Source organism: Phaenicophaeus curvirostris, chromosome 6, assembly GCF_032191515.1.
Source record: "Phaenicophaeus curvirostris isolate KB17595 chromosome 6, BPBGC_Pcur_1.0, whole genome shotgun sequence".
Lineage (NCBI taxonomy): Eukaryota > Metazoa > Chordata > Aves > Cuculiformes > Cuculidae > Phaenicophaeus > Phaenicophaeus curvirostris.
In genome coordinates, this window is record NC_091397.1 from 27,465,149 (window position 1) to 27,489,662 (window position 24,514).

Below are 24,514 nucleotides of genomic sequence, written 5' to 3' on the forward strand. Positions count from 1 at the left end.
TGCTTACTATCTGACCTTTTATATTATTTGCTGCTTATGTCTAGCTTTACATGTAGCTGATTTTATTTATCATGTACCCATCTCCAGTATCGCTTGTATACTTTGAAGAAATTTATTTTTCTGACAAAAAAACCCCCACCCTAACATACTTAACAGTTGTGTCAACCTTTACTTTCCCAGATTTTTTTCTGTGAAAGGAAACTAGTTCTTGATTTCAACAGCTTGACTTTTGTTCTACATCATTAAGTCCCTTCATTTTCAGGATATCACAGGACACATAATAGAAGGAGATGCCCTTAAGTTTTACTGTCCCCTGTCACACAGAAACTAATTGTGCCCTCAGGATTTTTTTGAGTGATCATCATACCAGTTCTGAGTATAATAACAGTGAGATGGTTTTCTGGAGTTGCTGTCAGATTTTTTCTTTTCTAATTTGAAACTAAGTAACAAGGCCAGATTTTTGGTAAAAAACACCCCAAAACTTTTAAACTGCACTTTAAGTACTTCTTTCTGTAGAACTAGGTTTGAATCCTATGTACTGCAAACAAAATTCATGCTGTCATTTGCATTTGTGCAAGCAACTGTTTAAACATATCAGGAAATCATATCGCCCATGTAGATACTAGTCTTTTGTTTGCAAAGAAATAAAAATGCAAGACTCTTTACCAGGTATTACTTTCCATTTTAATCACGTGCTCATTATTTTCAGTTTCAATGATCCATTCATACAGGGTCATGGCTAAAGGTAGAAAGGAGATATATATATGTATACATTTATATACATCTTTCAGTGCTTTTCCCCTTTTAAATTTAATAGCGTATATGTAGAAAATAACTTCTTTTTTAACACAGAGGCCCTGAGAAATTGAAATGTACTGACTAGCCTAAAGGACATGAAGAATCCTGGTTTTAGTGTAATCCTGAATGAAAGTCCTATCTTTATAATTGATTATATTGATTTTAATGCAAATGTGCCTTAAGGTGGGAGGTGGGGAGGTGGAGGGAGGGGGGGACCCTCTAATTGCCTATAGCTGTGGCATTTATGTTCCAAAGAGGTACTAAATTAATGGAAATCTTGATTTATGTCTCTAAATGCTGTAGCAAGAGTGCTACTTTCACGAACCACTTACTCATCTTTAAAACCAGAGCATATTTTATTCTTCCACAAGACTAAGGGATTGTTGTCATTAAATGCTAAGTGCAAACACTTTCAATATTTTAATCCTAAAAATAGAATCACATCACTGCCACATGCAGTAGAAAAAGTTAATACAAATTTGGAGGGAAAAGGTATGTTCCTATATGTGTGTGTATATCTGTGACTGTAAGTTATTGCTATAGTTTTGCAGATCACGTACATTATACAGGATTCTAGTTGATGTGGATACCATAGTGGGGAAAGTGTTAGAGCGTAGTATTAATATATTCATATTAACACATAATTTTGGACTCTTCCCAGTCAGTCAGTTCTTCCTCAATACAAATGAAATTCCAGCTTTAAAAACTCCAGACAGCAGTCTATTCTAGAAGAAATAAGGAATTGATTAATTTTCCCAAAATGTTTAGAAAAACACATATTGCAGTTCAATAGAATTTTCCTGTACTGAAAGATGAAATAGAGTATTTAGTACAATTTATTGCAGATGAGCTATTATATGGCTTTTGTAAAGGAAGTTATGCACTACTGCTAAGCAACTTCTTTGAAGTCCATGCCCTATTCACTAAGCATGTGGACCCAAGGCAGTTTGTACAATCTGCTCGGATTTCCAAAACATGAAGTCCCACTCGAAAGGAAAACTATACTGGTTTGACAGGGCCAGTCTTCTAATTTGTAAGTGATTAAAAGAATAAAATAAAGGAAAGGGGACGAGTGATCAGTGCAGAGAAGTCACTTGGGGATGGACGCTATGGTCTGGCCTATTCAATACAGTTGTAAGTGACCTAGAGAGAGGAGTAAAAGGCAAGGTGACAAAGTTGGTGACAATACTGCATTAGTCTGAAGTAGCAGAGCAAAAGAGTGACTGTAAGAAACTGCAGAAGGACCTTGTGTTATTGACTGTGTGGGCTGTGAGTGGAAAAGGAGAACCGAGTTTTGGTAACTGTGAAATAATACACAAGGGGAAAAATTATCATAAATTCACATATAGTATGATGGCTTCTCAGCTCATCCTACAGATGAAATATTGGAATTATTGTCTATGAAAATATTACCTCCAATCTCGGCAATGGCCAAAAAATCAAATACAAAGTTAGAAACTGTAAGATAAGGAACTTCACTGTGTCAATGTATCAATACAATGTATCAATACAACTGTGTCAATGTATGAATACAACAATGTATCAAGAGCAACGAAGCTGGTGAAAGGCCTGGAGAATAGGCCTCACGAGGAATGACTGAGAGACCTCATTGCTCTCTATAACTACCTGAAAGGAGATTGCAGAGAGGAGGGTGCTGGCCTCTTCTCCCAAGTGACGGGGGACAGGACGAGAGGGAATGGCCTCAAGCTCCGCCAGGGGAGATTTAGGCTGGACACTAGGAAAAAAATTTTCCCAGAAAGTGTCATTGGGCCCTGGCAGAGGCTGCCCAGGGAGGTGGTTGATTCACCTTCCCTGGAGGTGTTTAAGGCATGGGTGGACGAGGTGCTGAGGGGCATGGTTTAGTGTTTGATAGGAATGGTTGGACTCGATGATCTTGTGGGTCTCTTCCAACCTGGTTATTCTATGATTCTATGATTCTAATACATGACTACCAACTACATTTCTGGTTGTACCATCTCAAAAAGGTTCAGACAAACACACCAAGGTTGATCAAAGAATATACAAGATGACACAATATGTACGTATAGCAGGGGAGACATTTAAACAGACTAAATCTCTTCAGCCTGAAAAGAGGTAATTTAAAGAAGGACGTGGTGGAGACAACTTACTTATTCATCAATTGGTGCAGGTTTCTCGACATTCTTTTTCCGTTTCAAATCTATTGTTGGTACCATTACAACCTCCGTACCAGAACTGGCCACAAGAATTGCCATTCTTGTCATAATACCATTTCACCATGTAGTTCCGACAGTCCCCTGGTTTCATAGGTTCCAAGCACCTTGGATCTGAAAGCATATCAGTAAAAGTTAGCTTGGATTCTGGGCATAAGCTACGTTGTCCTAGAGGTGCCTCTTTCAGTAAGAGGAGCACCTTTTTTTTTTCTCTTCTTTCTTTCTTGTAGTGCATAGGAGTATATAAGCCTCTTTCAAATTTGTAGCCTAATTCCATTTTTATTAATGAGTTACACGAACAGGCCTAAACAAATAAAGGATTAGTTTGAAATGAGATTGCTTAAATGCAAACCAAGCTGCTCTTTAAACAGCTAAGCACACAATTGTTACCCAAGGGTTATTTGTCATCTAGGCTTGAAAATCTAGCTCTCACTGAGCAGGATGGCTGTAGACAGAGCACTCAGAAAAAGTGATATAATCTACTAACTGTACTGGGGAGGAACTGGAGTTTGCTTGTTCGAGTTTTTTTTTGTGCAGATTGGCTACTCAATATCTGAGGACAGTATTTCTTACTTACCCTTTTGGGTTGTTGCTACCTGTGTTTGCAAAACAGTTAGGTGGTGATCTTCAGTGGGAGTTACATTGAACAAAGGACTGACAACAGGACTCTGAGGTCTGAGTTCAGATATGTCATAAAACAGGGGATATCTCGATTCTCTGTGAGGAGAGGTGGTCACAGTGTAAGCCTGAGCAGATGGCAGTGGCTCAGTATATCCAGTCTGCGGTAGACTAAGCTGCAAAAGGAGTCAAAATTTTATAACTCAAAATTCTGTCTGTACTCAGATGCTAAGAGAAAAAAAAAATGTGAGAATTATGTAGGAAACGTCTGCTAAACAATGTGTGAAAAAATACCATTAGCAGCAGGTGGATTCAGACCACCTTCTAGTGATTACTCAGTATGTGACCAAGAGGTAAATGAAAAGGCAAAGTAATACCTCTGATTTAGTCACTTAAGCTGAATTCGTTCAATTGAAGAAAAATTTCAGTCATCACTTAGTCTGTAATATAAATAAAACAAAAAATAGAAGGAACTCTGGAGTAAATCAGTGCTTAACATCTAGTACATTCACTGGGAATGATCTGACATCTTCAGTTTGTCAAGAAATAGAAAATGGCAAGCAGGAGGAAAAAGGTACTTGTTATTGATGGAAAAACATTCGCATTATGCGCCACCAAAAAACCTTTTCAGATGCAGAATCTCTCAAGTACAGCAACGATTTCCACAACTTGTGTAATGGGAACCACATCTTATTTATAAGATTGTCTCACAGAAGTTTCCTTGCTTGTATCAAGCCAAGTGACAAATCACTCATTTTGCTCTTTCGAGCTAACTGCCAGTGGTTAATGATTAGGATTTTAGTGCTTATGTTGATAGAAGCATTAAGAATCCAATCCTGCTCTTGAAATTAAAACTATTATATAAAAATTTTCCTTTCCAGTGTCTTTAGTATATTCAAGAAGATTTGGAAGGGTCCTAGCATAGTGTAGTACAAATGACTGCATTAATCCCACACGCCGATTACCTACTGAGAACAGGAAGGAATTAAATACTATTCAGTATCTTCCTGTTTATAGGCCACTACTGACTCAGTCAGTTTAAGAAAACTCTGAAGAGTCACTGGGACTCTGAATATTGAAATCTAGATGAAATACAAATATGCAGTCAATTAATCCAATCCTCTGTATACTGCAGTTCTTTTCCAGGTCTACAAAAAGGCTTCATTTATTTCTGATGTTAAATCTTCAAAACTTTTGAATCACTTACAACCATGGCTAGCTAAAATCAAATGTGTGAGCATCTAATCACTTAGGACTAATCCTATCTTTGATCTTTATCACATGCTATATAAAGCGGGTGTCTACAAATCCAAGTTTACATTTATTTTTCTTTGTAACACAGAATGTCAAAATTGACTCTCAGTGCTACACAGATCTGTCTGGAGGTATCACAAGCTCCAAACCTAAATCAATTGCACCCACTGAGGGAGCTCTTATTTGAAGAAATTAAACTGAATTTTGAAAGTGAACTATTAATTATGAATGATATTACATAAACAATAATCCAAAGTATTAATATTGGTTAATCTATTGACTCCTCCACAGGAAATCAGTAATATTTAATTAACTCCAATCTGTATTCAATTTACTTAATATTTAAATACCAGTATCATGGTCCACTCTATCCATTCCATGCAGCTACAGAGCTTTATACATAAAATACTTCAACAGTCTATTCAGCAGGTTACAGGGACAGGAAATGCTCTTTTTTTTTTTTTGCTATTTTTAGGCAAAGCAATAAAAACACCCTAGAGAGTTAGTGCTGATATACTGTAAAGGTGGCAAATATCCTACTCGGATATTATGACAGTGGCTTAAAAATACCAAAGATCTAATAATCTTATTTATCTAGTGCATTAGAACTCCACCCATCCTGTCTATTTGTGCAGCAGCATCATTTTGGAGGGCAGAAGACACTTAAAGCTGGAGAATGAAGAGTAATGTTAATGAGGAGTCCTAGAAGTACAGCCCAATGTGGAAAGCAAAACACTGCTGAAGGCTTAATAACACCTGGAAAGGGCATGACCATGACAAGAAGCATTGTACTAACAATCAGATTGCACATAAATAAACACCTTATACACTCTGTATCTGCAGCAACAGAGACGTACCTGTAAGATTTCTAAGATGAATAAGAACTACAAAAAACAGGAGGACTGTTGGCATTTATTGCAACTAAGAAACAGTATTGCCCTCTTTCTTCTGTAAGTTTATGTTCAACAAATAATTTCATTCAGACTTCAGAAGTTCCATTCAAATGTTTTTGTCTAGACAAGTGGCATGTTATATGCATATTAAAAGACTGGTGAACAGTGAAATGAAGAGTATTTGATTTCAAGTAAAGACGCACATCTTTAGAAAACATTTGATAACTGTTACTTCTTTACTTACTTGGTGGCTACCTCCTTCTGAAGGGAACGTATAAATCTCTGCAGTAGTCATTTTAGGCAACTGGCTGTTAGTATCCTCACTAGCAATTTCAGATGCTGGACTTGGAGTTAAAACACTACCCTGTCTGGTGTAGATTTCAGATAAATTGTCACAGATTTTCAAGATCAGTTTATTTTCAAGAGCTGAAAAGATTAAAAAAAAGATTAAATTTATTATGAGTACTCAAGAAAAGTCATAATGATTCACCATAAGTTTTTAGTGCAGTATTAACCCTAAATCTTTAATGATACTGACTTGTGAAAGACTATCTTCTAAAGTTATGTCAACACGAAGATGAGAAGCAATAAAGTACTGCAATCTCTGAATTATTTGATTTTAAGGCCGTTCTGTTCTTTCATGAAGAAATAGATAAAAACACCAAGCAGAAGTCAGCTCAACAGTGAAGGAAAAAGAAAATCGACCAAAACTGAGTGAAGGAAAGAGTTTCTGTGTAAGAAGGAAAAGGGAAAACTGGTAGACACATTGTACTTAGTTGCACAAAAAAATTCAGTGACTGGAAATACTTTTATGTTGAATGCTAGCACTTGAGTTAGAGTTCTAAATTTAATCCCAGTTGGGACTAGAACCTTAGCTTGGACCTTCTTCTCACTATTAATGCCTTATATCCAGACAAAATTCCATCCACAGGCTTAGTATAGCAAATTAAGTTTATGCCCAGGGAAAAAACACTTTATAGGGCTAATCTGTGGCTAGTCCAGATCAATTATGTACTTTTTTTTTTTTTTCATAGGCCATCAAAGGTTTCTTCCGGATTTTCTCCTGATTCCAGCTGTGGCCACAGGATTTTTCAAGCCACAGTTTGAAATGCACCATTTGCTATCAGACCCCATTTCCTCTTATGTTGGTCCACCACTTTTCCCCAAGAATTAGGACAAAAGCACAGGTTTCCCTATGGCTTTCATGAAAAAAATCAAAAGAGTACTTGTACAAGATGGTGGAGGGACTCCAAGACTGACAAAAGCTATATGAAATAGAGAAAGGGAAAGAGACTGAGATGGTGTGTCAAGGTGGAAGGAAATCTGCATCTCTCTGGGATGAAACCATGGTCAAGCACAAAAGGACTGCACTGGAAGGCTGATGCAAGCTGTCACAAAAAAGGAGTGCCACAAAGAAGGCCTTGGCTCAGAAAAGTGATGTTCATTGTGTTTATTGTTTCTGCAAGAGGTAAAAATTAGGCAAATGTTTCATTTGAACAAAGAAGAAGAGAAACAGAAGAAAGAGCTGCATCCAAAAGAGAAAAGTAAGCTGCCATTCAGCAGCCTGCCTTGCCTTGCTATGGGAAAGGCCAAACTCATATACACTTATTTCACATTTCTTCTTACTAAAATAGTTTCTTTTACCTGAAAGCGTCATGAAGTCATCTATTTGGTAAACATGTTCTTCATCAGGGTCTGATGCAATGAGCTGCATTTCTTTCAGAAAATCATCATAGTGAGGTTCAGTCCCTTGAACAATCCCAATGACAAATATCTCAATATTCGCAGCATGGGCCAGTCTTACTACAGTATTCAGTTGCACTTTATCACGAATGTCTGCTTGTCCATCTGTTATTACCACAGCCACTTTTCTCACTGCTGGGCGTGCTTCCTGAAATAGCCGAATGGCTTCCTGGATAGCAGAAGCTGTGTACGTGCCTTCCCCCAAGTAAGACATTGTATCAACGGCTGATTTCACGTGTTCTTTGGTTGTGTATTGCTTCAGAGAAGACACCAGCTCCACTTTATGACTGAAGTTGATAATGCCAATGCGGACTGTAGCATGGTTCGCTGATACCTTCTCAATGACTGTTTTCATAAATGTTTTGGTAATATCAAAGTTTTCTGGTCCAACACTTTCTGAACTGTCAACAACAAACACTAATTCCAGTGGTGTTACTTTACACTTGATACCACAACCTAGAAGAATAACCATTTCAGACATTTTATGAGAAACCACCTTCATAAAAACAAATTGAACGCATATAGCAGATTTACCATCAGTCAAAGCTCAATTGATTAATTAATTTATAGCTACTGATAAACAGAAAGAAAGCTGGGCCAAATTACTGCCAGTATAGCGCTGACAATATAGTGAGCATCATTTTCACATGAATGGTATCCTTTCACACAAACATGCAGGGGACACATCCATTCAGTTAACATAAATCCAGTACGGTCTATTACAACTAATTTTTCCCCATACTGGAATGCTTACCACATATTTCATTGATAAGTCTGATAACTTCTTCTCTCTGAAAAAGAGTATTAATTAATTTGCTGTGTGTTCTAACTTTAAGAATGCCGAAAACTATTTATTTATTTATCTACAAAAAATGTAGACAATGCAATGTCCCATAAAGAACTTTTATTGACATCATACAGCCTTTAAATATTTTCCCCAAATAAACTATATTTTAAATTAATTCATAAACACACTTACTGAAAGACCAGGTTCACCTTTTCTTCCCCATATTCCCTGAAAAGATGTACAGTAAGATAATTAAGAAAAGTCATATTTGTCTAATTTCTGCTCTGAAAAATTAATATGAAAATGTGTTTTGCCTTTGGTCCTGGAGGTCCTGGGTCTCCAATCTCTCCTTTGGCACCTTTGCTCCCTGGATCACCTTTATTTCCATAGTCTCCCTAATTGCAAAAAAACCATATTAAACACTGTCCATAATTACAGTGTTGTTGACAGTCAGAGTTGGAGTTGTGGTTCAATGAGCTTTTAAGCTAAATCTGCTAATGTTTTCTTGCATGTGGCTGGGCAGTAAAAACACCTTTTGAAGAAATTTTTGTGAAAAATTACCTTAATTCAGGAGTGAGGGGTAAAGACATCTTTATGCAGATGTTGAGACTATATAACGAACCAGCCACAATTTTTTCCTCTTTTTTGATTTTCTTAAACTCTAAAACAATGCTTATACTGGACCTATGTTAATTCAGACCTATGGAGAGACTTAGCTGCCTCAGATCGGTCAATGTACTGAAACCCACCCCAGCTTTGTACAGAACCCACAAAAAAAAATATGACAGTTTGAAAGAACAGAGGAAAAGGCATGCTTGGACTATCACATCCACTGGAAAATTTTCAGTTTCACATTTAGAGACAATTCTGCACTTTTTTGCTTGAGTGACCAGCCTTTTGATTTCCAAAAAGAGAAAGCGTTCACCAATATGGTATTCCAAGAGACAAGTCCACATAATGCAGGCATATTATCAAAACATTTAAGTTCTAAATTAGACATTTCTTAAAGAAGGAGATTGTGCAGGACAGGCTTTTACTTCACTTTTACTGATCACCTTACATTTCACTTGAAACTTTAAAAAATTTATCTAGATTACTGTCCATTTTGATATTATTCCTCATTATTACCCAGCCCATGGAATCACATAGATACCTCCTGTGCTACATTCCCTGTGGTGATTGCTACCGATTTTAAGGAACCTTTTGACTCTCTCAGTCAGATTCTGATCTTATTCAAACTGGCATAAACCTGAAAATTGTACATAGCTCCTCCACAGCACTAAGAAAACCTGTGTCGACTAAGCAAGCTCTTGGAAGACAGTTTCTATACTATTTATCAAAATCATAATATCCAGCAAAGGATATTACTTTCTGTTAACCTGACTGTGAATTGAATCTAGCCTCATCAAAGTTAATGTCAGCATAAGGGGGAGTAAATATGATCTACTGGCTGTGGTGGTGCTGCTACTTTCTTACACATAAATATACTAAAACCCGATCTCTTTGGTATTTGGGACTTACAGGAAATTGCTATTGAACTAAAGCATTTCTTCTCATGCTATGTCAATAGCAAACAGAAAAATTGTAAGTATTTGGTGAGATTTACATTGGGTTATGATGATTATTTAAGACACAAGGTGAATACGAGTATGAATATGAACAACAGTGAAAATATTGAATTTATATTATAGTATGTAGCACTTGGCATCTGAGAGAAAATAGAATAAGGAGGCAAAAAATTGAGTCTGTGTGAAAGACTTTGATATTCACTGTTGCATAAAAGCTCCAAGCTGTAGTAGCTTGAATAACACAGAAGTCTGAGAAAGCATCATATAATGTGAGCTAGTGTAGACCATAGTACCATGAACATCATTACTGCAGGAAACAAACGGCTTGGGCTCTGAATGGGTACTGCCTGCCTCAGATGACTACAAAGGGGATTGAACTCTTATTTGTGTAATGTCTTAAATTAGGGAACCTGCTCATCTCTGTTCTCCCATGAATACTGTCATGGCTTTTTCTCAGGCTTTCCAGACAAAGCCTTCACAATAAATTCAATATTTCAGATATACTGTAATTATTACAGAGAGGCTGCCCAGCTGGTCCAGGCATATGCTGTGAATTAAAGGTGGTGTCCTGCATCATGCATTTACATCAACACTTATTCCACCTGGACACACTGTTCTCACTTGTGTATACACATAGTTTGTCCGCACATTGACCATGAGCCTTGGTTTCCTTTGGCTAGGCTGCTCTCATCAGATGCTGCACATCTGAAAATTACTAACAAATAACCAAAGTATTTAAATTCTACTTGCACAAAATTCATTAGATGTAAATAGGTATGTGTAGGAAATTCTTAAAATATTTAAATCAGCCAGGAAGTAGGGCTTCAATCATGGTAAAAAAAACCTGAATCAAATAAAACAAAGCCCTTAAAACTGAGTAAAAAAAAATACAAACCCTTTTGACATTAGTCAAAAAGTCTTTTTTGTAAAACCTTGGCAATTAAAAGGAAGCTTTGTTTGAAAAATAACTAAGATTATAACCAAACACACAATTTGACTAACGTTATTCTCCTGCTAACAAGTATGATCTCATTTTAGATTCTACTTCAGAGCCTGGTCACTAACAACAATTAGGGCTTTCATATAAGGGCTTGCCATGCTACCTATACAAGACAATATATTTGCCTTCTGTTTATATTCAACGATCTGTCACATCAAATGACCAACAAAGGAAATAAGAAAAATCCCCCTTTCTTTTCTTACTGCAAACCTGGGATTTACCTTTGGTCCAGGAAGGCCAATTCCTATTGATCCTTTTGGTCCAGGAAAACCTTGATTTCCTTTTTCTCCCTGAATAGAACATGGAAAGTAAGTTTAACTAAAAATTAAAGTAAAATCTATGCTGTATCTAATCATTTTATAGCACTCTGCATCATAGAGAAAGCCAGATATTTGTATTATGCAATGAAGCACATAATTTTCAAGACAGAACTAGTCAGAAGCCGGTGAAACAAGGAATTGCACATGATTCAGAACACACATGAAGCTCTTCCAAAGTAAATAATGAAGAAATTATTCCTGACTAACTAAATGGAATATTGCCATTTCATGGAAACAGGTGAAAGACAAAGAAACCTCACTGAGGCTCACACAGTTATTCGTCCAGTCTACAGTTAGTCAAATGAGGTCTAACACAAAGGTTGTCTAGAAATAGCACACCCAGAATCTCTGCAGGGTTGGACTAGATGATCCTAGAGGTCTTTTCCAACCTAGTGATTCTGTGTGATTCTGTTGACTTCATCTTTCTAATCTTAAGTAAATCTTAAAGTCTTAAAGACATGTCTGCTTCTCACAATGTGGAGATACTTCAAAAGACACTATCAATCCAGCTACAAAGTTCAAATCTGTTTGTAATGATTGTTATACATGTCCCGCTGCATGCACAGACTTGAAAAGCATGTTCATGCTAGCAGTGTGAGCATACAAGATGTTATAAATCACAGCTGTTATTTCATACAGAAAATCCTTCACAGCATCTGGCTTCCAGAAACTTTCCTGCTTTCTTTAATAGGTTAACAGAAATATTCTTTTTTTCAGATCAAATGCTGTATACATTTCAAACACAACTAGGGGGATTATATAATCTGGTACATAAATGCTTCACCATAATTCACATTTTGCAGTATAACAGTGCCACCCAGTGCAGATACCAAAACCAAATCCAGAGAATGTCAATGAGATTAGTAGTTACCACCTGTATCAAACCTAGCCTGAGATGCAAGATCACAGTCAGTTGGTTGTATTCTTCAGTCAAGAACTGTCAGACTGTTTCACTGAAGCTTCTTGTACTAATGCTTGCATAGCTGCTTACAGCTGGACCTAAAGGGGTTATCTTTCTTAGAGAAATACAAAAAGGTTTCCAAATTTATCAAGACTCCAGCCTTCACCAAAGGCTCACTAGTGCAGAAGGACCGACCATTCCTGCTGTTCTGGATAGGGGCTTGTAGATTTTTGCAGCTGGAGAAGCAGCTGCATGGTGCACAACCAAGTTAACCTTCTGATTCCTGTATTTAAGGCTCCAGACTCCCATGAGGCGGGAGTTCACCAGGAGTCAGGCAAGGAGATGCAGCTCCTAGAAGAGGCAGTATACTAGGACTCATGGCCTACAGGTGGTTTTCCCCATTCAAATTCCAGATTTGACTGATATCCTGCTGAAATGGGAGTTTCTGCTTGAAAATAGGTGCATTGCTGTCTCACCCTGTGCTAGGTGAAGGCACACATTGCGCTCCACTGTTTGCAGATCCCACCCTGCAGGACCATCTTGGTCTAGTAGCTCAAATTTGGGGACCTAAAATGCTCCGATTGTCATCGGGGCTGTGTATCGCTCATCTGTTAACTGGCAGCCTCTTGCCTCTGTAAGCTGAACTTCCCACCTTCCTTCCTTCTCAATATCTTACAGCAGTAAAAATTCAGATAGTGTCATGTATAATCTGGGAACTGGAAAAAGAACTCTGATGCACCAAGTTACATACCTGATTTACTAGGAAAAAAAAAAGTGATTTCCTGCAAACAGGAAATATTCCTAAGGCAAGGAGGTGCACAAGGCAATTTATTTTATGCTGTTGTAAGAATGCACAGTGAATAATCAAACTTAATTTCAGTTACTTTTTAGCAGAGTTGTTCTTCCTGGGTCTTTTGTGCAAGTTATTAAGGCAAATGGCTTTTAAACACGATGAAACAGCGTGCTAGCCTGTTCCAATGCTTGCTGTCCAGCACTGGGACTGACTATACTTCCTGACTGGAGTCGTCACACGTCCCGATTAATACATTTGCAGATCTGCACAATACATACTTATGAACTGGAATTAGGATATACTCTGTATTCCAGTTCACTAATAATCAATGTCAGCCCCAGCAAAACTACAGATTTATTGCTGCCGTTTGTTAAAGCCCACTTGACATTGACAGGAAGGTGTTCAGGCAATGAAAACTGCATGAGACCTAGTGTTCTAAAAAAATCCATAATTATACAGATGACATTCTCACAGTCACACATGTGAGTTTTATCCTTTAAACCATCAACTGCAGAACCAAATCCTGCTTCCTGTGCTTGTACAATCAATCATCGACATAAGAAGGATTTACCATAGATACCATAACTGAATACTTAGTAAAAACTAAGAAGTATGCTGTATTAATTTAAAAATATTTATCGCTTCTCCAGGTCAATCCACATACATAATTAAACTCAAACATCACCATCAGTCTTAATCATAAACAAAGTGTTACATATGTAAAAATGCAAACCCTTAGATCCTTGACCCTAGTATCCTGCTAGCTCACTGATCAATAAGCAGGTTTTTATAGAAAAATGTCATTCTCAGAACTGAGTGCAGATCTGTGAACGTCTCGACTGCGGTTTTGAAAGGAAATCAAGCATAAAAAAAGAACTGTGAATAGAGCTAACATAAAGTTACTCAAAAACCATCTAATTTTTGGCATTCTGTTCTTACCATATGCAGACTGAGCTCCATGTATATATAAAAAATACTTGGAGTGATATTGATAAGGGGCATGGTTTAGTGTTTGATAGGAATGGTTGGACTCAATGATCCGGTGGGTCTCTTCCAACCTGGTTATTCTATGATTCTATGATAGTTCAAATCCAGGAGCACAGTAGCTTTAAGCTAGTGTGTGACCAAAAAGAATGAGGCTTGACATGACTATGAGGAGACAGAAGGATATGAGAGACAGATAGAAGCTCAACAAGCATCAACATATGGAGGAAACAGAAACTAAATGAGCAAGACAGTTGCTGAAGTTGTTCAGAAAGAAGTATCAATTTTACAAAAATAATAGTATCTTTTTAAAAGCAGTTGTTAAGGGTAGAAAATCCAAGTGATAAGGCTGCCTACACAACTCGTGGAATGCTGTAGAAACAACACCAGCTGAGTTTGATTCACCACATCATTGCAGTTTTGGTTTCAAACCCAAAGACAAACACCTTCCAAAGCCAGAGCACAAGTTATTTTCCTACCTCCTACATCCTAAATTCCACATCCTTACATTACAAACACATCTTTGTCTGACAATTTATTAACTTTGAATGTACAGAGTATATTATCATGTTTGTGTTTCTCCTTATAGGAGCAAGGTTATGGTTATAGCTAGAACCAGTTAAGTAAAAACCCAGTGAAGAGTATGTGGGAGATTGGTTGAGTTTATTTTATATTCCTGTATATGCTGTTTGACTTACTTTGACAAAACATGGTAAGATCTCTGTTACTGTCTTTCAAAAGGGCACCCAGAGAAAACCCTGGCTCTTTTATTTGATCTGAGCTTTAAATGTAACTAAATCAGAATGATGTGACAGACATGAGACTTTTTTTCTGGGTTAAATTTATTTGTAATGATAAGCACAGCAGGAAAGCAATTGGGAGCCAACAATACTGAAAAGTCAACAGTCAAAATAAATATTACATATCTTGTGATGAACAAAATACTTAAATTTACAATGAATATTTGCAGGAGTTCACTGACTCAGTGGCAAACAGAATTCATACAGAAATTATACAGGGAGTAAAACAGACAATGAAGCTCCTTAAGAGGCAGTTTATAGAAGAAACTGGACAGACATCACATGAAACTGGGTTACCTTGCTCCCTTGTATGCTGTCACCAGGGGGGCCAGGTGGACCAGGCAAGCCTTCCCTTCCCATAATACCCTGTAAAGTCAATGGGACAAAAAAAAAAAAAAAAGGTAAGCTCTATTCCTGATAGCATTGAGAAAGTAATCCCAAAGTCACTGCAAGGAAAAACTAAAACCCTTTCAAAGACTCTAGTTTTGATTCTTCAATTTATGGTTTCACACTGTGGCCCTTAGTAATTACTTCTGGCTAATTCCAAGGAAAGAAAGAATAAAATACACCCATGAAACTATGTGATAATTTTCCCAGTTTCTCCCAGGTAGAAACCAAAAGAAATCATATTTATCCAACAGCTTTGTGCAATCGTTCCACACAAGGGCAACAAACAGTAGAGGCACAATGGACCAGAGAAATAAATCCCATTAAATCTGACAAGAGTAGAACTTCCAGGCACATTAGTTAGCTTTTGTGCACCACATACATACATACATGCATACATACATATATATATATACACATGCACATATATATGTCAAGCCCCTGTGGTGCCACTGCCTCTGCAAGCACCAGTCATTCAGAAAATCATAAGTGGGAGCACGGAGGAAAGAAAAGCCAAAGCAGCACCTGCTGATTTCTGTCAATAAAGTCAAAGCTGGGCAAAGCTCTTGTGCTTTGGAGGCATGCTAACCTAACATTCCAACATGACAAAGTGAAGAATTTCCCTTTGGTGACCCAGCTTCATAAAACTTTCTGCAGACTTCAGGTCAGATTTTTGATTATCTTACAATAAATAATCACCATACTACAACAGAGTAAATGGAAGTCGTTCAATGATATGTAAATTACCTATATTTTGCATATGTTGAATATTTAGGCAGAAGTATATAAAAACTTCATCATCATTAAATAGAAATAAATAGCTCTAGATATTTAACTTCTAGCTATTAGTGACATTTGAAAAGTCATCACACTTATCTGTGAAGACAAAAAGAAAAAATGCCATAAAATTTGACAGGATCTCTTGTGAAAATACTATTACACTATGGACCTATAAGCAGGGGTTCACATAAAATATTGCAGTGCTAAATAGCCTGTCTCAAGAACTAGACGCTACAAGCAGTTCCTCACCCCAGAAACAAAAACCCAAAGGGAACATATTTTTCATTCTTGAAGGCTTTGCAGAAGCAGTATGTAGCATCACACATTTGTGAGATTTTGACACTCAGTCCAAACTTACTTTTATTTAAACAGACTGTCTGTATGATTTACCATGGTATTGCAATTGATGCAGATTTCAGAAATCAAGGCAGTCAGAAATACACCCTGAGAAAATATTCCTGCTCTGCTGCTCATGTCATTCCTGTAACATGTTGCTAATAGCAATGTTTCTCAATTCAGATACTAGTTTCCTCAAAATGGCAGTGGAGACTGTTAATCTCTACTAAGGAAATCACAGGAAAAGTTACAGAGGTGTTACCAATTTGTATCTCAAGCTAAAAGTAGAGAAATATACACAATGTTTCTCCTCATTGTCTTTGTAAAAATAATTGATGGATACAACTGTAATTAAAAAATCCAGACATGCACTGAATTTCTTTCCGTAACAGCATGTCTTTTTTGAATTGTAAATCACTTCAGCAGAGGGAGGCAAAGTTAAAAATTGCCCAGATGTTGGATGCTGGCTGCCTATAGAATTAACTTTTCGGTTTTGTGCTTCTCTCCAAATGGTTTTAGTAATGAAACTAATAAGATTCAGTTTCATTGAGCAAAAATTGCAAACATAAAATTAACTTTTGACGTATTTTTCAGCACAGAAGAATCTCTTGAAAACAGGCTAGATACAACCAGGAGAAATACATAATTTAACTGATTTATCAGCCTGACATTCGGTTCCCAGTTGTCACCTCAAAGTTTAGCTGTAAACACAATTTCATCCAGTTAGTATTATTTCCTACTTTGGTTGGTAGAAATGTATGGTCAGTGCCCATATTTTTATGTTTGATTTCTCCTGCAGTTGCCCTAATGTAAATCAATAACTGATGAAGATATTTTGGTGTCTGAGAGATCAGTCTGGCAGCCGGCATCACAAAAGGGCACAAAAGCTTCAGCATGGCATTGTACCAACCTTGGGACCAATCATTCCACTTCCTGGTGGCCCTGGTGGCCCAGGATACCCTCTCATTCCATGTTCTCCCTGAAAATAGTCACAGAAGTGTCAGTAATTTGTCACATATTAACAGTTACATCTTTCCACTTACAAAGTAATCAAACCACAGATTTTAAAAAACAAACCAAACAAATGTTACATACAGTTGTTTTATAGACAAATACAAAAAGCAAGCCCCAAACACAGGCACCCACATTATTTAAGCTCTAGGTGAAGAACACTTTTTCCCCAGCAAAGGTCCATGTAATCAAAACCACCAACAGAGTTAGGACTTTCATTTGCAAACTTATCAGCTACAGAAGAAAAAGAAAAGCAAACTCATTTGGAAATACCACTGTTTCCCTACCCTGTTCTGCAGGGGCTTACCAAGTTGGACTGGGAGCTTATTTGTGGGACACAATGGTGATCATGCCCTTTACTCATACCGTGCTTGTTCTGAAACTAGAGATATTTAATTTACAGAGCTCTTGAACTAACGTGCTTATGAAAACTAAATGAATTTTCATAGCATTGGTATAGAAGAACAAAAAGAACAGCCCTTTCTTTGGTTTCTTAAAAAGCCTTAATGTGTATATGTTTAGCTTGATTTCTTAAGGAAATAAGGCTTAAGTGATACTCTGCCTGTATTTCTGCTTGTCTACGTTAGTTCTGGTTTTTTCCCAGTACACTTTGAACTCATCAGTTGATTTCAGCCAAATTAATCAGATATTTAGAAGCCTTGAGCATATTAATTTTCAATAGATTTGGTGATAATTTGAGGCTGGGTAAAGGGGGGAGATTCAACTTATGCTTTTAGCAAGGAAAAGCCAAACCCAGAGAGAGTTTATCCCTTAAGCAGCAGGCAGACAGAAGGCAGCCACTGGCTGGCCAGGGGGAATGCAGGTAATGCTGGGCCCTGTGCTGCCCCTCATGCTGCAGACAAACCCAGTGAAGGAGATGGAGATTGGGGAGCATTACTGGTAGAGGGAAGGCACAGGGATATAATAGGTAGTTTTGTTTGCCTCGATCCATGTACAAATGAGAGAACAGGCACACATTCAGCAGATGATCACTAGAAAATTTCCATCAATTCTAAAGGAACAAAAATTAATAATTAAGAAGTTGTAGAAGCAGAAACCTCTGAATCAGGTTTAGCAAATGTTCTCACACCTATGCCTGTGCAGACAAGAGCAAAAGAAAGAAATATTCTCCAAACCTATTGATCATTCCATATGTTAGCAACAGAGCCAAGAAGAGACTGCATTTCTTGATAAAGTGAAAACTTTAATTGACAAAAACATTAACTTAGTAGTTAATTTGAAAAGCCGTAGAAATGGCTGTGCCTGCAGAGGGAGCATTCTAACTAGACAAGAGGTGCAAGTATGAATTACACAAACCACCAGTGAGGCTTGGTTGGTGGTAGGTGAAAAGAAACAATATATCAAACTGATAAAAAAGGAAGGAAACAGAAGTACACACTTTTACTGACTTCCTTTACTTCATGAGAGGAATGTGTACAGTCCCTGTAAAAACTGCTTTTAGGTCAATGCCCAAGGTTCAATCCCTAGTGAGAGATGGCTCTGGTACTCATGCTAAGTCCCCAAATATGACCTATTTATGTAAAAATATTAGGGCTGTGCTCAGTTTTGATGGATTTGGAGAGGTGGGAACTCTGAATCCAAGGGATGAGAGTCCAGGCAAATGGATTCACCTTCCTATTTAATACCTTCTGTTATCAAAGGAATAATTATTGGTCCTCTGTGTCTCCACAAATCATAATAATTAAGCTGTTTGTAGGAGAACTCTTCATGCGCAGATGTTGTGCAAAGCAGACAAATCTTACCCTGCTCAAGCCTCCCTCTGAAATGTGCCAGAGGTGCCAGAGCTGAGAGGTGTATATACAGATAGGGCTTTGCATTATAAGCTTTTTATTAGGAGATGCTGGGCTGCTGTGACCTGTGAAACACTCTGTAAGCCGCTGTGATGGAAGCTGAATGGAAGGTTATCAAACAACTAAATGACTCCTTACGGTCAAGTATCCAATATACCTATAACCTGCTCTAAGACCAGCCCTGACCAAAAAGAGCGTAAGGGTGACTTGAAGTCATCTGCCTTTTCCTCCCATAGGTAACACATTCTTGCACAGGGTCATTGCAGGTGAAGGATCGAATTTTAGCCTCACATGCCTAGTTAATACCAGATGTCTCACTGAAAAGCTCTTTTGTAGAACTTTATAGTAAGTCTCAAAGTTTCTATATTTCTTGGCTTATAGAAAAAGACTGTTTTGCTTTATGAGTTGCAAAGTGGAGCAGTTCTTTTTTTTCTAAGGTGTGACGATAAACTGTCCTCCAGGGAATTTATTTCAAGAAGGATTAGTACTGTCCTTTGATGAAGTCTGATTTATTTCCTGTATTGTGCTTGTAGACAAGCTTGTCACCATCAGCAAAACAGTGTACCAGAAAAATATCACTGAAACAAGAAATAAAGACCTGAGTAAAGACAGTGCAATGTAGGGGATTCCAATGTATATCCCATATAATTTGTTCAAGAAAATTCATTAAATGGCCTAATCATCACCTGAAAAGTAACCTTGCCTTCCAAATATACACACCTCATTTACTGTGAAGCATGTATATTAGGAACTGAAATATACAACAGACATTGCCTACTCCCTTTCATGAGAACTAACGGATAGAAAGGTAAGAACATATTTAAAAAAGAAAGACATTACATCTCAACTTTCCACTTTTAGGTCAAATTGACAGGGCCCAAGCTGCACAAGTTATTTATATTGCAACTGGATCCAGCCCAAATGTTCACACACTAGGGACTACGCTAGGGGTTTTAATAATTCTCCTGTGATCCAGTTACTGAGAATGAAGCTTGCTTTACTTCTGCTTCTGGGCTCTTGCTTTTGAATGTCTGTAACCTACCTCCTAGTTGGCAATAAGGCTTTTAAATCAATTTTTTATTATATACTGACATTATGTGCTTCTGTTTCAATGCTACAGAAAGTAGGGTGCTGCCAGGAATGAATGCATCCCACATGTTCTGATTTTGTTTTCATGAGTATTTGACCTCTGATACATAAAATTCCTATCTACCAGTGTGCACATATGTGAGCCATTTCTGAAAGTGGGAGAACAGAGCTCTGATTCAGCTGAGTGGAACATTTCTATATAATGATACTCAAAGGAATTTCAAATTAACTAGTGTGTCAATTTATGAGTCTCTTTTATCAAATAAAAGTTCTTTTTCTATATGCAGAAATTGTTGCTGTTCTTATATTCATTTTTTTTTAATATGGAAAGCATGAGGGGTAGCCAGTGGACTTATATTTTATTTGAAGATTCTTCATTTTATGAACTAATTTCTTGGGGAATTCTTGCAACAAGTGAATTGTTTTTCCTTGTGGTACCTTTGCTACCAGGAAGTTATGTGCAGACAAAGGATTCAAAACACTGGATAAATAAACAGGAGCAAAATATCAGAGAGGGAGAAAAGGTGTTTATATACTTTGTTTCTTTTTTTCCAGGGTACCCTACATGACAACTAGTGTGGATGCACAGAACTAAATCACAGGTTTTACAATCTATTTGGAGAATGCATGCCTTTGTGCAGCAGTCGCACACTGCAAAAGCTACAGCTGCCTACCATCTACAGAAGCAATATGCATTTTTCTCCCATAGGATTAATGCATCAATCTATGTGCATAATAAAAAAGAAATACATTTAAAGTAAAAAATACAAATTAATTTTTTATCAGATGTTTATAACTCTTGATTTTTTTTTTTAATTTTCTGACAGAGATTAGATAAGCACTGCTCTGAGCAGCCAAATTTGATGGGGAATATCACACTGCAACACAATCAAGCCTGTGGATCCACTCAAAACTATTCATACAAAAATTGGTGTGAATATGATTTGCCCTAATTGTGTTGCGTTACTTGCAAAGACAGATAGTCTACAAGGTTCTTTGTAATACAACTACTCCTAGAACAAGATGCCACTTTAACCTAACCCATGGATATGGTGCATTCTGAATCTACTCCACAACTGGTTATTATGAGTAGGAACCTCTGCTTGATATGCAGCTTCTAACTCTACATGTCCATCAACAAATAGTGCTATAGACCTAACAGCAGTGAATTTGCAACCTGATGTTTATAGTGTATGCAATGGGAGGAGACCTGCCTGCTCCGCTCTGCTCCTGCGAACTGATCACCTACTGCAAGTAGAAGTACAGTCAGAGCACTTGCAGGTCAGACCACCTCATTCAGCTTCACCTGAAGAAAATCCATTTCCTGGGTCGTAGGACCACTCAGATCTTTTTTTGGTTCAGAGCCCAAAGAATACTAACTGAAAAAAGAGCACAAGCCTGAGAAGACTCTGAGTTTGTACATGTGGCTGCCTGAAATAGACCAACTGCACATGCTTAGGTCTTGCTCCTTAGGCTGTATCACACCTAGCTCCCACAGCCACTGGAGGCCCCACCTGAAAACATAGCTTCCATGGTATCCAAGTTTTCCAATAAGCTAGTTCTTAGAATCAAGATACCTAATTTTGACAATTTTTGTGACAATGGAGCTGACTTCATGGAAATGAAGAAGATAATTTTAATTTACATAACAACCCTGATCTGACCTGAAATTGTCCGAAAGCATGAGAATAGTGATAACAATTAGTTTGCCTTACCTGTTGCTGGCTTCTTTCTAGATAATCAGTTAGGATAAGAGATGCTGTGACTAGATATTCCATTATACTATTTCCTGTTGTAATTAGATAGTATTAAATTTTAAAAGCCTTACCTTTTGAGCACAGCTATTTCACTTTTGTTCAGTCAAATTCTGGGCTGTTGCCGAATTTAATGTTAACTGGTAATGTTCAGCTAACATAACACAGGTATATGTTCCTCCACAAAAAAGATACTACCAATAAGCCTCCTTTACTACTGTCATTAGCGTACTTCAGCCCACAGATCTGGAGGGATGGCAGTATTGTTTATGCGGTTCATGGATGGAGAATACACTGACCAGCAAGGACTTGATGTCTTTATAAAGGAAACTGAACAACCCACTTAAACTGCCAATTATTTAAAACACAGAGCTGAAACTGAAAACAGCTAAGTAATGCAACAGCTAATCTATGATTTAATTAAATATGTTATTATATCACAAGACTTACAGTGGTTTAAGGATAACTGTGATAAAAATACTAGATCCCATGCTCTCCGTTGCAAAAATGAGATGATTTTTTTTTTCACTTTACAGCTTTTACCTCCTCCTCTCTATATATACTATATTATACTTCCATATTTCATGATTTGGGTTGGAACTTTCCTAATAACTATACCGCTGAAGAATTGCTTGTCTCAGCAATTACGTGAATTCATGATTATAAGAACAACAGGGACCTGTAACCCACTTTTAATGTCTCATATAAGCCAGGAACAATGATTTTCCTAAGTACATTTCTGTTTACTTTGTATATTTGTGATACTTTTCAGAAACATGACCAGAAACGTTGATTTTAAAAATTGCAACTGTGAACAATTTCACTGCAATTATTCTAGGTTTTTTTTTTCACTTAAATTAATTAAACATCTTATTTCTATTTTGGATTTAACTCAAATTTCTTTTGTTAAACCCATATATTCCCACTAAAATTTATATTTCTGGGGTTTGTATCCTTTCAACCACGGCATCACAGTGGGAGATCATCTTATTTAATTACCTAACGTGACCTTTGAATTCTTTTTCCTAGGGAAACACTACTTTCCAGAATTATTCATTTAGGAAGTGAGATGGAATTAGGAAATAAAAATGCATCTAGATTCTGTAGTCATAAGTTTCATTTTTATCAATATCTGCCTTAACAGTTTCATACAAGGCTCTAGAAATGTTCTGCTACAGTACCAAGAAAAATATCTTATAAGGCCATATCATATTGTCTGAGATCTCTATTTGGAAAAGATATAATCTTATATAAAAATACCTAACAAATTTAGCCATATGCATTTTCTGTAAGTCTATATTGAATAACACAATTGAAATTACTTATAATTCTTTACTAGTTTATGCCATAGGCCAGATCCTGTGTTACTTTATGTGAAATATCTTGTATTGGTAAGCAGTAACTCAATAGGAGCACAAAGCCAGGTTTCCCAGATTCCATTATCAGGCCATTCTGTGGTCATTCTAAGGTTAGTTCATTTTAAGGAAGAATGTCCTTCCATTTTTCCTTTATTGTAGATATGTTTTTAAGAGATTATTGTTGTTGTTTATTTTAAGTGTAAATTCTCATGTTCTGGGAAGTGAAGTTAAAAGTTCCTCCTCTTTGGGAAAAAAAACCTTGTTTGGGCAGTACTTATTTTGCTTTCTCCTGCAACAGGCTGCCTGTTTCCTATTTCACATATGTAATGAGGAAATCATTAATAAAACCTCTCTGTGGGATATTTCAAAGCAATTTCTTGTGTGATTTTAGTCTTAAGTCTCCTTTTTCCAACTTTTTATAACATAGTAGTTAGAATGAAAATTGTTAGTTGAATTACATACTGCTTAGAATTTTGTAACACTTTAACTATTCTGCGTTTTATGAAAAAAACTTGGAATTGTTTCAGTGTTGTATTTCTAATCCCTTCGCCAGTTTTGTTTTGTTTTGTTATTTTTTTCTGCCAAGTTTTGCCTCTGAACTAATACTAATTTTAGGTGAAGATGAAGGTTTATAGTCTTCTATTAGGAATCCATTTCTAGGACCTTTTAAAATATCCCACTGGTTCCATGTAACCAACATTTTCCCTGACCCCTCTGGGGCCTCATCCCTTGCACTTCTGTAGAAGAAAGGAAGCACATAATTATTAGGCAATACTCTGCCTGCAGTGGATTCTTACTTCCACATGGAAACTCCAGTGTCTAGAAACATCCTGGGTCTTTGGATGCATGGAAAACCTGCAGATTTGCATCAAATCTGAAGATAAAGCAGGAACCAGTTTGTATCTCTCATGGCAGAAAAGTTTATCACAAGATTTTCTTCTAACTGAAATGCAAAGTAGGAGATGAGATCACAGCATTTTGCCATATATATTTATACACACATATATATATGCCATTCTAATCCAATGCATTTTTTGGAACGTTTGTCTACCCTGCCTACTAGTCAGATGCATGCACAAGTACCTTTGGTCCGGCATCTCCTACACCTCTTGGGCCTGCTGGTCCTGGGGGGCCTGCTGGTCCTGGAGGTCCCTGGCACAGAAAAGGAATAAAGTATGTCAATAGTCATCCTAAAGGAAGAGTACTTGTATTCTTCAACAAAGAAGTAAATTTCAGCAATAGTTACTAATCTCTTTGGATTTGCTGTATTTTGTCAAATTCTTCACATTTCCGATGTGTACTGAGCAACAGCCATCATCAGTCCCAGGTGGAAACCT

General features: G+C 37.1%; 1 protein-coding gene across 1 annotated transcript in view; it reads right to left on the bottom strand.

Annotated features, from left to right (window-relative positions):
• Positions 1 to 683: 683 nt before the first annotated feature.
• Positions 684 to 24,514, bottom strand: part of COL28A1 (collagen type XXVIII alpha 1 chain) — a 60,977-nt gene continuing 37,146 nt past the window's right edge. The window contains exons 24-35 of the mRNA XM_069859696.1: positions 24,261 to 24,329; positions 17,065 to 17,133; positions 14,949 to 15,017; positions 11,075 to 11,143; positions 8,600 to 8,680; positions 8,478 to 8,513; positions 8,253 to 8,289; positions 7,400 to 7,954; positions 6,000 to 6,181; positions 3,568 to 3,784; positions 2,928 to 3,104; positions 684 to 1,523 (exon numbers count right to left, since the gene is read on the bottom strand). Coding sequence (XP_069715797.1) covers positions 2,935 to 3,104; positions 3,568 to 3,784; positions 6,000 to 6,181; positions 7,400 to 7,954; positions 8,253 to 8,289; positions 8,478 to 8,513; positions 8,600 to 8,680; positions 11,075 to 11,143; positions 14,949 to 15,017; positions 17,065 to 17,133; positions 24,261 to 24,329 — 1,554 coding nt within the window. The 3' untranslated portion in view covers positions 684 to 1,523; positions 2,928 to 2,934. The remainder of the gene's footprint in view (positions 1,524 to 2,927; positions 3,105 to 3,567; positions 3,785 to 5,999; positions 6,182 to 7,399; positions 7,955 to 8,252; positions 8,290 to 8,477; positions 8,514 to 8,599; positions 8,681 to 11,074; positions 11,144 to 14,948; positions 15,018 to 17,064; positions 17,134 to 24,260; positions 24,330 to 24,514) is intronic.